Source organism: Lissotriton helveticus, chromosome 1_2 (genome assembly GCF_964261635.1).
Source record: "Lissotriton helveticus chromosome 1_2, aLisHel1.1, whole genome shotgun sequence".
Taxonomy (NCBI): Eukaryota; Metazoa; Chordata; class Amphibia; order Caudata; family Salamandridae; genus Lissotriton; species Lissotriton helveticus.
Genome location: NC_136058.1, coordinates 76,929,925 through 76,945,612, shown reverse-complemented (window position 1 = coordinate 76,945,612; position 15,688 = coordinate 76,929,925). Strand labels below are relative to the sequence as shown.

The 15,688-nt window shown below is 46.4% G+C and overlaps 1 protein-coding gene across 1 annotated transcript in view; it reads left to right on the top strand.

The window, feature by feature from the left end:
- Positions 1-1,733: 1,733 nt before the first annotated feature.
- GADD45A (growth arrest and DNA damage inducible alpha) overlaps positions 1,734-15,688 on the top strand; it is a 70,763-nt gene continuing 56,808 nt past the window's right edge. The window contains exons 1-3 of the mRNA XM_078668850.1: positions 1,734-2,617; positions 5,524-5,625; positions 9,022-9,235. Coding sequence (XP_078524976.1) covers positions 2,568-2,617; positions 5,524-5,625; positions 9,022-9,235 — 366 coding nt within the window. The 5' untranslated portion in view covers positions 1,734-2,567. The remainder of the gene's footprint in view (positions 2,618-5,523; positions 5,626-9,021; positions 9,236-15,688) is intronic.

Here is a 15,688-nt window from a genome sequence, read left to right as displayed (position 1 = left end):
CTGAGTGTTCGCTTCAGTCTCATGAATCCGGTGAGCTGATGACGATAGCTGTGTTCCCACCATCTATCCACGCTTGTGATTCCTGGAGCTCGAGTCACATCTCTTGCTGCTTCGATCTGAGGAACGAAATCAGCTGATTGGTTTCCTGTACACTTAAAGTGACCTTAGGTGCGCTAGACACTGCAGGAATCGGACCTCTGCTTGGGTGAGGGTGGCAGAGCAGCTAAGTACGACGAAGGGCATTTACTCTGTTGATTAACCAAAACAAGAGTTTACTTTGACTCAACGTGTGATTTGCAAACAATTCAGGAGGTAAGCCGTGAATACCTCAATTCTATCACCTGCCATAAACTGAAGTCTTAAGCCTTCAGCAGAGGATACTGACAGATAAGAGTTTATGTAACAGGCACATGGAAACGGTGCGAGTTTAATGTGCGTGAAAAGAAAACCCCGGAGGCACAGTAAGCTCGTCAAGTTACCGCAAACGGATTGTCTCGTTTTCCTACACAAGTCATCGTGTTTTAGGTGCTGGCGTCACGCAATTGGATCATTGTTGCTAATTCGGCATAACAATCGTGCTAAATGCCAGAGGGAAAACTGTAGTTCAGTTGCCTAATAAAGGATTTCTCTCACACCCCACTAACGTTTCAGACCCCGTTTGTCGACTTGACGCTTGAAAAGCACGGACAGCGGGAGGGGAGGGGGGGGGAACAGGGACAGCGGGAGGGGGGCGGGCAGGCACACAGACAGCGGGAGGGTGTTGCGGGGTGGCACACGGACAGCGGGAGGGCAGGCACACGGACAGCGGGAGGGGGAAAGAACGGCAAGAAAGGCACTCACCTGGACTTCCTCCGGCGGCGGTCAGCCGCGGAATGGGCAAAACAAACCTAGATGCCAAAAAAAACTAAACCCCGCCCACAGCCGCGATGACGATGCGAAAAGGGTGGAGAGGGAAAAAAATTGCAGGAACGCCCACGAATCTGGTCCGGCCATGACGGACAGATCTCTGTTCCAATGGCTAGCCTCCATTTATGGAGCTAGCCAATGGAAGCAGAGGCGGGACTAAGCACCACACTGTAGGAACATAAGATTTCTCCTGGGCAGAGCTAGGAGCTCCGGCCCCAGGCGAAACCTAAAAAGTACTAACCACAGTAACCAATTTTGTAATTGTATTGTGTGCTACCAAATGTAGACCATCGCTGTACTTCCATCTCAGTCAGTGGCACTGAATAGACATTTTCTACCGGCAGTCTCACACACTGCCTAGAGTTCAATCTAACTCCCGAGAGGGGTAAAAGGGTGTTACCGTTGACCTCCAAGTTCTGCTTTGCACATGCAATGACACCAGTACCTGAATAGCTATGCCTCCAATGACAACAAAAACATTCATTTAGTCCATAGCAACTCTATTGAAAACGGGACCATTGCAAGCATTTGAATGCAAAGAGCCCAAACATTTAATCTCGAAACAATGCCCTCCCGCCCGCCTGGGAAGATCTATTGGAATCAGGGGGCTTCGAAAGCTCCCACTAGGCTATCAGCTATTGTCTCCTGCAGCCACAAGGGCTGCGCGAGCTTCTCCAAAAGCGTCATAGCCTTCCTCTCGCGCGTCACATATGCCACGCTCTTAGCGTTCCAAGCGGTTCGAATCAAAAAGCTACCGTTGCCTGTCGTTTTTATTGCTATTTACGTACACGTCACTTCTTAAGAAATCGATCAGTCTGCGCTTTATTATCACTCGACAAACGAAAAACTCCCTCTTAAGATATGTAAAAACGTTGCATCTCTACCACAACCGCCATCGAAACAACGTTTATAGTAACACCCCGGCATAGGAGGAAAAGGGGCGGGAGCAAATGGCTGGCTTTGTTATTGCTCCGCAGACCTCATCTGCCACGTCGAAACAGAAAGCGGACGAAGTTTTAAACAGTATTTCACCGCACTAACAGAACCGGAAGTATTGTTTGGTCCCTCTAGTAAAACGTTAGTGGGCTTGTCAGTAAATGCTGAAGGACAAAGCAAAGGCCTCATGACAAAAAACGAATTTTAAGTTAATTGCATAATTTCAAATACATGGTTTTGCACATAAATAGCCAACTTAAATTACAATGTAAAGTATAGCAAGTCTTTCTAGACCTTGCCTATCTTAAAATGCATCGAAAATGCATGCTACTTTCAAAGTATTCGGCTGCTTATCAAATGTTGATGATATTCTGGCAGACAAGTGCATCTATTTCAAGATGGCCACATAATTAATTGGCGTTGGCCAGCTGACGTAGCGGCAGCTCTCTAACTAAGCCCTGTCACTGAGCTTTTCACCCTCCGAACAGTCGCAGGGGTGAAATTGAAAGCCTACTTTGCAGCAGCCAATGGAATGTCGGTATGTAAATAAGGCAGGCGGCAGTTGGTTGTTTCTGCCGGTAGGAGCACAACGATGCACTTTGAGGTAGGCACTGGGTAGTGCTGAGGGAGGAGGCGCTGACTCAGTCTGCTCTGCTGCTGCCTCCTCCGGGTCGTGTCATCCATTCAGTGCACCTGAAGAAGAACCGGTGGAGTGCAGAGCCCCGATGCGGAGCATGACTCTAGAGGAGCTGACAGCGGAGCAAGCCATGGGGAGGTAAGTCCTGATCTATGCGTTTGACTGATGCACAACTCTGAGGGATACATTGTGCATTAAAGAGCTGCGAGGAAGGGCACCCGGGAGTTGGAAGCGATCGAGGATCTAAGGCTACAAGGAGAGCCTTTGTGCTCGCGTACCTCTGAGGAGGCTGTGTGCACCAAATTGAAGTAAGGAGGATGTGTGAATTCAAGGCTGTGCGCGGACTTTTGCACCCAGGACTGTGAGGGGAATAAGTGCATCCAGGGCTCTGAGGAGATCGTGTGGTGAGGAGGAGGTTATGTACATCCAAAGCTGCGAGAGGACGGTATGCATCTACAGCTGCGAAGGGACTGTATGTACCTTTGTCTCTGAGGAGACTGCGTGCACTCATGACTCTGAGGTGACTGTTCACCCATGCCTCTGAGAAGTCTGTGTCCATCCAAGACTTAGAGGAGGATTTGTGCATCCAAGGCTGTGAGGAGGATTTGTGCATCCAAGGCTGTGAGGGAACAGTATGCACCCTTGGGCATAGGACCGTGTGCACCCTTGATGGTTCTGAGGAGCCTTTGTGCACCCACTATAGTTCTGAGGAGTGTGTGTGCACCCTTGATGGTTCTGAGGAGCCTTTGTGCACCCATACCTCTCAGCAGTTTGTGTGCACCTATGCCTCTGAGGAACCTGTGTGCACCCACTATAGTTCTGAGGAGTGTGTTTGTGTGCACCCTTGATGGTTCTGAGGAGCCTTTGTGCACCCATACCTCTCAGCAGTTTGTGTGCACCCATGCCTCTGAGCACCCATGCCTCTGAGGAGCCTGTGTACACCCGTGGCTGTGAAGATATCGTGTGCACAGAACTATAGTGGGTGCACACAGCCCCCTCAGAGCCATGAGTGCACACAGACAGAGCAGCCCCACGTCTGTGAGGAAATTGTATTGACCTAAACCTGGGGACACGTTGTATGCGCCCAAGGCTGAGGAGAGACTTTGCAGCCGTGCTTGCAGTCTTTTAAGAAGAAGCACCCAGGCTTGGGAGAAGGCTAATCGCCGAGTGCAGATACCTTTCGCATTTCTCGCACTTTGCCTTTCCGTGGCTGTAGTTAAATTACCGCAAGAACGCAAAGGGATTGTGGCTTCACTTTCATTACTACGCGGATACCGCTGCAGCATTGACCCACTCCTGAAATAGGGTTGTGTGGGTGCATTGACTCACGTGGTGGGTTGAGTGAGGGGGCACTGCGTGCACAATTTGGCCGGCAATCGGAGCACGCTTTTATGTCGACTGATTAAGGACGCGAGAAAATCCCACATTCACTGAGTGAAGGTGCACATTTAGCAGCCGCTGTGTAGGATTCTGAGGTCACATTGTGCATGCTTTGATATAGGGTCTGGTAAGGGCATACTGTGCTAAAGGATTCCTGGGTTTTTATGCTTGCTTTGTTTGCTACTACATATTGTAGAATGCAAGAACTAAAGATGACAAGAGGGTGACGCATGTATTGCAATATCTTTAAATGTGTGGAGAATGTGCACCACAATGTTAAGTGACGTTTCGCTGCCACATAGTGAATGCATGCTAGGATAGCAACGAGTTAAACAAAATACAGGTTAGAGGCTAACCTCTGCATTCAACAGAACTTAAGTTAGTAACTTAAGTTAGTGGTGGGACATGGCTCGGACCGATGCACTCGGGTTGGAGGGAACGGTGCGAATAGCTTTGCAAGTGCATTTATGCCGATCCCCACTCTACACAGGTAAGTCTTGGACACTGCATTTAGCAGTCGATGCCGTGGCCAATTTCCTCTGCGCTGACTGCATTTCTGGGAAAAAGTCATCATGTAGTGCGTGTGCACGTAAAGCATGTCCCGCCTACCAGCAGAGGTCATGCCTGGGGCATGCCCAGTCTTCGTACAGTTCGTGCACCCGAGTCGTTCAATGCTGCGAAGCCGGAATCTGCTTGGTCTGCACTAGAGTATTGCCTTTCTGTTTTATAATCAATGCTCGAACCATCATTGGAGAGATTGTTAGCCTTGGCATCAACATTGGCTATTATAATTATTTGTTTTAACATCTTGTGCCCATATTGAGTGTTTTTATCTCCAGTAACTGGAAAGCAGTCTTTAGGTGTGATCTCGCACTGGAAGCAAGATTTAATCTCGGTATACACAATGGGGCGTTTTTGTCTCGCTTGTTAACAAATGGGAATATTTTAGCACAGATAATGAATGTTTCTGTTATGTACCGTGCTTTATATGGTTGGGTACTAAGTACGTGCACCACTTACGTTGTTTTAAGGGAGACTACACTGTTGCGCCAAGACACCTTCGGGTAAACGATGCGCTTTATAAATGTCAATAAATAAATAAATTATTTTTAATGTTAGCCTACTGAAACTTCTCAGTTGCAAACAGATGTTCCGGGATAACAGTATACCCGCATTTCTAAATTCACATTTCAAGCGCTGGTTATATACGTAGAGTATTTAACACCTGTATAACAGTTCTTTTTATCCTATATGGTTCAAATCAAAGCAAAGTTTAGCACTTGAATGAGACTTTCAAGCCACCCCCCTTTCGTTGCAGTTTATTTGTGTTTAGTGGCGGTATTTCCACTGCAGAATTGTTAGTCCCCGTAATTCTTGAAGCAGACTTATTAGTTATGGTTTGCAGAGGCTTTCTAGTCCCAGTACCAACAATGCTGAGTATACTTCTTTTATCCACAATGCAGATTAAACAAAATGTTTTTAGTTATCACCAAAGCCAAGTACGTAGCACTTACGCTTAACTTGTTTTCCTTGCATACCCATACAGATATTTAGTCATAACTATCTAGGGCAGAGTGTAGGCTTGTTGGACATTAAATGCAGTACAGCAGGGGCTGCATAAAATACACTCTATTGTATGTCAATCCTTTTCTTTGTTTTGACAGGATGGAAGTGGTGGGAAATGCCTTGGAAGAAGTTCTCAGCAAAGCAGTAGTGCAGAGGAACATCACCGTTGGAGTTCTTGAGGCTGCCAAAGTGTTGAATGTGTATGTACTAGAACCAGTTTTTCTGCCTTTTCTACAGATTTTCTTCTGTCTTTAGTGGACTTGTTATTAGTCATCTTCCCCACATGAATGGCCTGGGGCTAAACCTGGACAGCTTATTACCTCCTACAATTTACTAGAGTTTGCTTTATGTCATTAGTGACACACACCTGTTTTCAGATACAGCATGAACAAACATACATCATGGCAGTGCTAGTATTATATGTCCTTTTAAACGTTGCTAATGTTGGAAATGACATAAGGTGTGTGTGTGTAGGCAAATATCAAGCGGTGGCTCGGGTTAAATCCCAAATGAATTACTTTCCTTTCTGTTGAGGTAGAGTTGGCTACTCCCTCAGATTTAACTCGGACACTACAATAGAGAGAACCATTTTTGAAAACTACAAAGGATCTGTAGAAAGATTTCCTGATCTCCGGTGAAATCTGTTAAAGGACATCCATTTCAATTAGGTTGACAGTTAACACATCCTTATGTATTTATTTATTTATTAACGCCAAATTTGAAAGATTCTGGAAACGTGGGAGCATTGGCAGGTACCGTTTGTGCACAGCATGTTCTCAGTCTGCTGAAAAGATCAATTCCATCATATGGTGTCTTTGAGTTTGAGTTCTCCTGAATAGGGGAACAGTTGTGATTCTCTTAAGTATTGATGTGCATTCAGTAGGGCTTGCAGAAAAAATCCTAGCATACATATACACCAAACAAACACGTTTCCTTCAAAAAGTATTTTCCCCCTGCATAACTTGGAGGTTAGTGTTAGCATAGGTTTTTTTCTTTGTGTTTTCTGCGTGTGTCCTAAATAAATTGGCAAAAATCTATTTTGCCACGCACAGCCAATGTGTTTGCAAAGTGAACAGGTTGTCGCGTGACAGGGATGTCCCTTAGTGTACAGGGGATGCCCCTTAGTGTACAGCCGTCTGGCCTGGAAAAGCATAAAATGTTCAAAACAAATAGTTATATCTAGCCAAACAGGATGTAGTTTGAAAAAAACCTTTAATAAAGTATGTTGTTTTCTTTCTCCAATCTGTAAAATAATCTCAGATGTCCTTTCTTTTCACAAAAATATGTTATCATACAACATAAAACATTCCCGATGCATTTCGGGCAACTGAGTGCCCTTCTTCAGGGGACCCATCTGTGAATGAAACCAAATAATATGCGCTAGTACATGTGTTCATATTTTAACATGTTCATTTGCATGCGTTTCTGATAGTGTTCACATCTTCAGAGTGCACATGCAAATATGGTAGCAACGGAAAATAAGTACAGGTGATGGTCTCTAAAATTTCCAAAAGTCGTGGATGGTGCTAGAAAATAAGATGGTTACTTTGTGCAAGATGTTCACACCCTTCAAAGCTATCAGTCAGTGTATAGGTGAAAAAAGTAACCCGATGTAAAACGGACAAAACTGATTGCGCAGTGCAAAGAACGCCAAGCGTAAGAAAAGTGAACCAGAGTAGAAAACACGGAGTGTATGACGGAAAACAAGATCATGCTCAAATTTAACAAGCAGTCACTTACGACACAGGTGTCATGACGATATATCTCTAGAATATAAACGAAGCGTATAAACAAGTGTTTACATTGTTAAGGTGAAAGCCAGTAGGACTCATGCGACATGTCAACTCACTTACGTGGTTGTGCGAAACAACGTGTCTCCAAATAACGTCTGGCAACAAATTACAAACAGCAGGCAAATCGCGGGCTGTTGCCGATGCATGGCATCTGTAAGAAGGCATAAACCCTCATCAGTCTGGCATAATAATGCGGGAATGTGTAATATCCGTACATAGTTCGAGGACTGTACTTACAATTATCCACAAACGCTATCCAGGCGATACCGGTCGCACAGGGTAAACAAATGTGAAGACGATCCGTTTCACATCCAGTTACTTTTTTCACCTATAAACTGACTGATAGTTTTGAATGGTGTGAACAACAGCTTGCACAAAGTAACCATCTTCTTTCCTAGCACCATCCACGATTTTTGGAAATTTCAAAGACCATCACCTGTACCGTACTTATTTTCCGTTGCTACCACATTTGCATGTGCACTCTGAAGATGTGAACACTATCAGAAACGCATTCAAATGAACATTTTAAAATACGAACACATGTACTAGCGCATATTATTCGGTTTCATTCACAGATGGTTCCCCTGAAGAAGGGCACTCAGTTGCCCGAAATGCATTGGGAATGTTTTATGTTGGATGATAACATATTTTTGTGAAAAGAAAGGACATCTGAGATTATTTATCATATTGGAGAAAGAAAACAACATACTTTATTAAAGTTTTTTTTCAAACTACATCCATTTTGGATAGATATAACTATTTGTTTTGAACATTTGATGCCTTTCCAGGCCAGATGGCTGTGCTCTAAGGGACATCCCCTAGACAGGGGATGCTTATTGGGCTAAATAAATTGGCACCAGTCTTACTTTGTGTTTTGTGCATGTAAGGGCTCTGTATGTCCCAGGGCCATAAGGTCTCTCATTCAGTATTTTGACTCCATTGCCCTAAGTCAATCCCAAGACACAGACGACAACAGCGTGCACGTTTTCAGATAGGTAGGTGTCTATAAGACCAGTAGGGCTAAAGTAGTCCGTCAAATCCCTTAATGGTCTTTGCGGACACTGCGAGGTTTTCATAGAGGCAGAAGCCTCAGGTGGGTAGGCAGGGTTGGAAAAAAAAATCAGTGACAAGACGAACGAGCAAAAACAACATTGGCTGGTTTCCGGGAAGGCACGTGCCTCGAAGGCCAATGTCTAAGAAATACAGTGTAATGTCAAGTGGTCTATAGGGACATTTGAAGAGCACCGGCCACGGTTGCTTTTCAGTCGCATGTCAGGTAGAGATTATGGACATGTGAATTTGCCATGCAATTCTGTAGAAAATGTATAGGGCTCAATGCGGAGTTATTGATAGCCCATACAGGTTTAGTGGGACAGGCATGGACCTCTGGAAGGTCAGAGTGGAAACAGTCTATCACATGTCAAGCAATGTGATAGGAAAAGTTGAAACTTTCGTCTCGGGCTGGTTCAGCCGTAGCATAGCTAGGCACCTCCCATGCTTACCAGGTGAGGTGAGGGGCACTGCCCCATCCTTACCGACCTCCTAGAGGCACTAACTTGCATAACATGGCTGGTCCGGCCCCACTGCCTCAAAGACACTCCCTTCACCCCTCCCGGAGGAGCAGGTCCGCTTTGGCAGTTAGCGTGCTTTCTAAAGCACCGGGAGGCTGGGCAAAGCTTCCTGCCAGGTGCACGCACGCAAGCACTGCTTTTTTCTCAGTAAAGTACGTTTATTGCCGTTGTTTGAGGAGCCTTGGACGTACGTCAGAGGTTCTAAAAATAAACTCCTTTCTCCCCTTTCCAGGGATCCCGATAACGTGGTGCTGTGTTTGCTGGCTGCTGACGAAGAACATGACCAAGACGTGGCTCTGCAAATACACTTCACCCTGATCCAGGCCTTCTGCTGCGAGAATGACATCAACATCCTGCGAGTGGGCAACGTGGGTCGGCTGGAGGCCATCCTGGGCGGGCCCGGCACAGAGGAGCCCGGGGCGGACCTGCACTGCGTGCTAGTCAATGTGAGTCAACACCCGCTGACTGCGGGGCCAGCCGGTGGGGGTGGGGGTGTTGGGGACCATTCTGGAGTCGCACCCAAAAAATGCAACGTGTGACTTTTACAGCGTTTTGTGAGCTGCCTGCAAGCAAAGTGGTTGGCAGCGCGCGCGTTGCAGTTGTGTGCCAACTAAGCCCTCCCTTCCCTTTCATAAAATGTTTCCAAACAGCTCCTTTGTGAGATTCCCCAAAGTGATAACCCAATGCCTCGTAGAAACAACGCGGTCATTTTCACCATTAATTAATTGCACATATAAATAAATTTAAACTAAGGATGTGGCATAACCAGAGCTGCCGATTTTGACACTGGGGAATCGGGTTCGAGTCTCGTCAACGGCTCAACATCCTGTGTTTCTGTGCAAATTACTTACTCTCCGTGACTACCAAAAATGAATAGGACCTTGTGTAATGTAACTGGTGCTCATTTAAAGGCACTCCAATGCCTGCGGGTCAAGTTCGCACTATAGAACTGCAAAAAGACGTGTTTAACTGAGAAGTAACATATCCTCCCCATCCCCCGCCGACCTTAAAAATGGCTAACCAGGTTAGAGTCTTGGCGTCCTCTGGTTTTGCGTAAATCACTTAAAACTCTATGCATCCCCCAAATATACCCCCACCTCCAAAGAAGAAAAGAAAGTCCCCTTATTTGATAACCATTGCTCATGGAAAACGCTCCAATACCTCCGGGTCGTGTTCGAGCTATATAAAACTACACAAAACATTGTTTGAATTGGTGTGTAGATCAGTTAGTTATGTGAATTCATGGGCTCTTGTGCTCCTTGAAGGGGTGCACGGTGGGCGTCAATGCACTCCTGCAGTGGCTGCTCCGGTTTCACTCCCCTCCCCCTCCCCTCTGGCTGCAGACGGTCACACCTCACGCATTCCTCCGCAGCAGGGTTTCGGTGATACGAGCTCACTCAGCACTTGCTGTGCCCACACTGCTCTTTGCCCTGTAATGAGTACTAAACACGATCTCCGCAGGCACTCGGCGAACTATACTGCAGTTCAAATTGCGTAACATTTATTTGCATTCCTAGCATAGATTGTCATTTAAGAGGTGGCAACACCGGTTTACTCGTTCTCATTAATAACTTACGAATCATTAATGATTAAGATTTGATTCTCGAGCTCCATCTGTAACAACTTTTCTTGTTTGATTATCCCTTTGCACACAGAAACAACACTGCACCCTGTAAACTTTCAGCGCCATAAGAGATGCTCCTTAAAGCCGTGATGAATTTCTGTTGGAGTTTGATTAGCTGCAGAGGCACTCAAATAAAACAACCTTTGGCAAAGCCAATAGGTTTCGCCCATGCGACAGCTATTAGCTTTGCCAATGTCTTTTGTGCATGTTGCACAACAGAGTGGAGTGCGATAGACTAGAGCACGGGTACTCATAGTATGGCCCGCGGGCCTCCAGCGGCCTGGCAAGCCTTCCTTGGCGGCCCGCGGACCTTGCAGACATTGTACTAGTGTTTTAAAAAAAAAATAAGTAAGTCTGCAAACACTGCCGGTTGCAGCAGCGCAACTCTGATAGACTCTGCTGCTCTGTGGGGGCCCGGCAATTGCAGCCATAGTCCGAGTGGAGATACAGGGGCCTAAGAAGAGGTGAAATACATCAAAGCCTCATTAACATTCAAATGGTCTTTTAAAGACCTGTGAAGTGCTCGGGTGCGGCTGTGTGTGTGTGTGTTTGCCCGGGAAGCTGTCTCAGCCCGGGCACACACAGGCAGGGTGAGATGACAGACAGTGACAGAGTGAGGTAGAGGAAGGGAGACAGAGGGAGAGGGAGACGGAGGAAGGGAGGGAGACAGAGGGAGGGAAAGAGGGAGAGGGAGCAAGGGAAGGAAAGGGAGGGAGAGGTATACAGAGAGAGGGAGAAAGAGAGACAGAGAAAGGGAGAGGGAGGGAGACAGGGTGACAGAGGAAGACAGACAGACAAGGGGAGACGGAGGGAGGCAGACAGAGGGAGACAGAAAAATAAGGGAGAGGGAGGGAGACAGAGAAAGGGAGAGGGACGGAGACAGAGGGAGACAGACCGAGAGAGACAGACCGAGAGAGACAGAGGGAGACAGACAGACCGAGGGAGACAGACAGAGGGAGACGGAAGGAGAGAGAGGGAAGGAGAGAGAAGGAGGCAGGGAGAGAGGGAGAGAGAGGGAAAGGGAGTTAGAGGCAGTGAGACAGTCAGAGTGAGTGAGACAGAGGGAGATGGAGAGAGGGAGGGAGACGGAGAGAGAGGGATGTGTGTATGCCGGGTCTGGTGGCTCAGTGGACGAAGGCGTCCGCTGCAAGGGACCTGTGTTCAACCTCATGGTCACAGTTTTTTTTTTTGTTGCTCCAGCCCCGCCCCTCTCCCACTGACCCCGCCCCCACCGGTGCGACTCTCGGACACAAACCACACTGTAAATTAGGCCCCAGAGAGAAAGTTTGTGAGTACCCATGTACTAGAGTGACGCGCAGCAGAATAGAGTATAGTGGCATGTTATACAGTGGCTTGGAGTAGCATAGAGGTATTGTGGAGAGCCGGGTAGAGTGCAGTGGTGTAGAGTGGAGTGCAGTGGGGCAGAGTACAAGGTAAAGGGGTGGACGGGAGAGGAACAGGTGGGAGCGAATAGAAACTAAATAGACAGGGATATTGTGGCTGGACTGAAAACGCAAGAACTTATATTTAGTTCTTGAACACAAAAAAGTAGCTCCAAAAATGGGCGCACTGATTGATACAAGTATTGGCTCATGCTCCAGGGGAGCGATAAGCCAAAGAAGATTACAATACCCATGCATGCCTTGGTAAACAGGAATGAAGTAAATGAGACCGACGCCTCCTAAGCTAACAAATGGTACGATGTGGGAAGGCTGTAGGCCCACTGTTTGTAAACAAAATTCTTGAATGGACAGTGCATGCACTGTCTAGGCAAAACCTTAAAAAGCACTGATAAAGCCAATTGGTCTGACATTAGCTGCCTGCCCTTTTGCTTTGCCAATGCCTGTTTTGTTTTGTCATGGTTTTTGTAAAATGTTATTGTTGGGGAAGCAACCGGGACATCCCCAATATAAAAATAAAAACATTGGCTAAAAGAAAAATGGTTTCTTTTTGGTCTCAAAAAGAACACATTGCTGTCACAGTAGTCCCTGCCTCATACAGTAATTTCTTTGTGTGGGAATGTGCTCTTTGTGAAAGATAATACGAAAAAAATTCCTTGACTCTGCTTTGCGAATATACGCCATATAGTAACAACGCAAGTCACAAAATAGTAAATATTTAAACGCAAGACATATACTACAGTAAATACCCACAACAGTTTTAAAAAACGAAATCCAAGACCTAACGTGTTGCGTAGAATACCTATGAAAATTGACAACAAGCTTGGCTGCAGAAGGGTGACATACCCTGAAACCGGTCCCAGGATGCTTGTTTCCCGTCCAGGGAGGACCTGGCTTGGCAGTTTGGTCTGGACTGTTCCCATGAGGCAGAGGGTCAAGACTGATTTGCATATGGCTGGGTCTAACCTGGGGTGGCATGGTGAGCAAAAGAACGATGGATTTAACCCAGATCATTTGACTGGGGGAGAATGTTTGCATTGTCAGCATTCCGTCCGTCATTTGTTTGCTGTAACAATGTAAGTTTAAGGCATCTTTTCCTGCTACAGCCATAGGCGCTAGCCTGCAGGTAAAGCACAGTTGGACTGTGCCATCTTTGGTACAATTCTGGAGACCCTTAAGATCAAATAAAAGTACAAACTTCTGGAAAGCAAAGTTGTATCTCATTCCGGACAGCATAGATATATGATTCTACCCGGATAAAACAAATCTTCTGAATCAGTGCGAAGGCAAAGGGACATTGCATCCTTGCAGTGTCTTGTGTTATATTCAGCAGTGTGAAATTCCTATAGCCCGACTCCCAGGACATATTGTTGGTGGTCAAGGGCAACACGTTTTCATGTTTATTTTGTCCTTGGGACAAGTAGCCCCACAAAAGTTTCGGCTGCCAATTTACAGTATCACATTATGGAGCAGGGACGGGAAGTAGCTGCAGTTGAGGTAATTTGTGTCCATATGTGAATGCTGTTCAAACTTATATGTATGGTTCATTAATGCAAACCCTTTATTATTAGGTTGAGTGCTCTAAATAAATGTTGTAAGCTCAGACTGCACTTCTGGCAGTGGTTCCAGTAAAAAAAAAAAAGCATTGGCATAGCCAATAGGTCTCGCTTTTGGGACATTATAAGTATTTAGTTATGCAGCACAATAACCTTGGTGCAACAACATTAACTGTTGCATGGCTATAAGGTCCCAAAGGCGAGACCTCTTGGCTATGCCAATGCTTGTTTCACTGGCTTCACTGGGGCTGTTTACAGAACTGAGAGTCCTTTGTCAACCATGTTACCTCTCTATATGTCCATGCCTTACTGGTTAGACTAAAGGTACCCCACACAGAACGGTTTGAAACTGTTGTAATTAATATGAAAACTGCTTTGTTACTATGCGACTGAACAGTTAGATCGTGAGGTAAACCCCCCCCAAACCCTGCAGAGAAATAAAAGTGAAAATAAGGGTTAAACACACACACACACACACATACCTTGCCTTGTTATATTTGATAGACGTAGTTTCTTTTAATTTCAAAGTAGATTATGGCTTGTCCTGCAGTTTACAGAGTTGGAATCAAGATCCTTCTTCGCTTTTTTTATTTTATTGTTTCGCTGCAAAACCAAGCAGCCCTGGTGAGTGATGTGCACTGCCATATCCAGGCTCAAAATATGTCTGTGTGCCAGCGTCGGTATGTGTGCTAATGTGTTTGTGGTTTGTATGCTTGCTTGCTGAGAGGGTCGATATGAAAGTAATTGTGTACACGTTTGTGCTTTTGCATTTGTTTGTATATGTGTGCGTACCTCTGCAAGATTGTGTGTGACTTGTGCAGTTATAAGAGAGAGAGAGAGAGTCTGCGTGTGTTGAGACTTAGGTTGTCATTTTGTCTTTGTGTGATTTGATGGTGTGCGTGTTTGCATCTGTAGGTGTGTGTGACTTTGTGTATGTATATTAACTTTGTGTGTGAGAATTTGTGCATTGAGGAAAGTGGAATTGTGTCTGTGTGTGCCTGTGTCTGCTATTGGAGTGCTTGCGTGCATGTGCATATACGTGCGTGGCCGCAGCTGGGGAGAGACGCTGGTGATTGGATTGGAGCCGTGAGCCGGGAAAACGCTGTTGGTGAAGACGCCGGTCGCCGGTCCCCAGTCTTAGAGAAAACTGTAAAGCACCGCGGTACAAAGAGCAAGTCTTGGAGAGAGCATGGGATATTTTTCCTCCGAGACTGCGTTCGAATGAGGGGCAGGAGCTGGTTCAATTAAGGTGGCTCGGCAGACGGTTCAGCCGGCTTGAAGGAGGCGGGCTGACCCGCAGAGAGGTAGAGAGGCGGCTCGGTCGGGGCTGGATAGGAGGTGGAGACCCACCCTCACCTTCGTGGAAAAAGACTATAAAAAGCGAAAAGGGTGAGTCAAAAAGCACCAATAAGTTTGATTGACATTGTCGTTTAAAACATACGGAGTAAGCATTGTTACGAAATGGAAGCAGGGTGATGCTGAGTGACACTCTGCTGCATCGTGCGGGAGGAGACTTGACCCTGGACTGTGTTTCCCTGCCCCAAAGCCTACCTCTAGCCGCACCCTCTTCGCGGGTGCCGCGTCATTGTTTTCAGGAGTTGCCGGGGAGAGGAGCACTTGCTGCTCGGGACGCTGTGTGGCTGGGCTGATCGGCATTCCAAGAAGACAGCACTGTGAGCGGCGCTGCAGGGACTCACTTTCCCAGGAGTCCCTGCCTGAGCCTCACCACCTGGCTTGCGCTGCCTGGCTGCCCCCCCCCCAGGACGCCAGCTGAAATACATTGCCCCGCCAAAGCCCCTAACTGCAGGACACTCTGCTGCATCGTGCGGGAGGAGACCTGACCCTGGACTGTGTTTCCCTGGACTGTGTTTCCCGGCCCTCTGACCTTACTTGCAAGAAGGATTAAAGACTTATCCCTTTTGTCTAAACACCAATTGACTAATCTAAGGGAAATATTATTTGTTCATGAAATTTATATATCATAGTGCCCTCTTCTGTTAATTAATCATTCACCCATATTTTAAGATGACTCGGAAGGGGGTACCTAAAACAATAGTTATCCCGCTGAGGGATCCGTCCAAAGGGACACTGGTCCACCACCCAAACAAGTTAACCTTGACATCTCCACCACTAACACATATTAATGAACTTTCTCCTCCTATAGAAATTATAACTAGTAAGCAATCCCCTTTATCCACAACCAACTCAGGGGACACCTTATCATGGTTAGAGGATTTGAGTAACTTGTGCGGAACTAAGTATGCTCTAGTGGCAAGCAGTCCCGAACCTACTACTCCCCCAAATCTTTGTGTAAAAAAC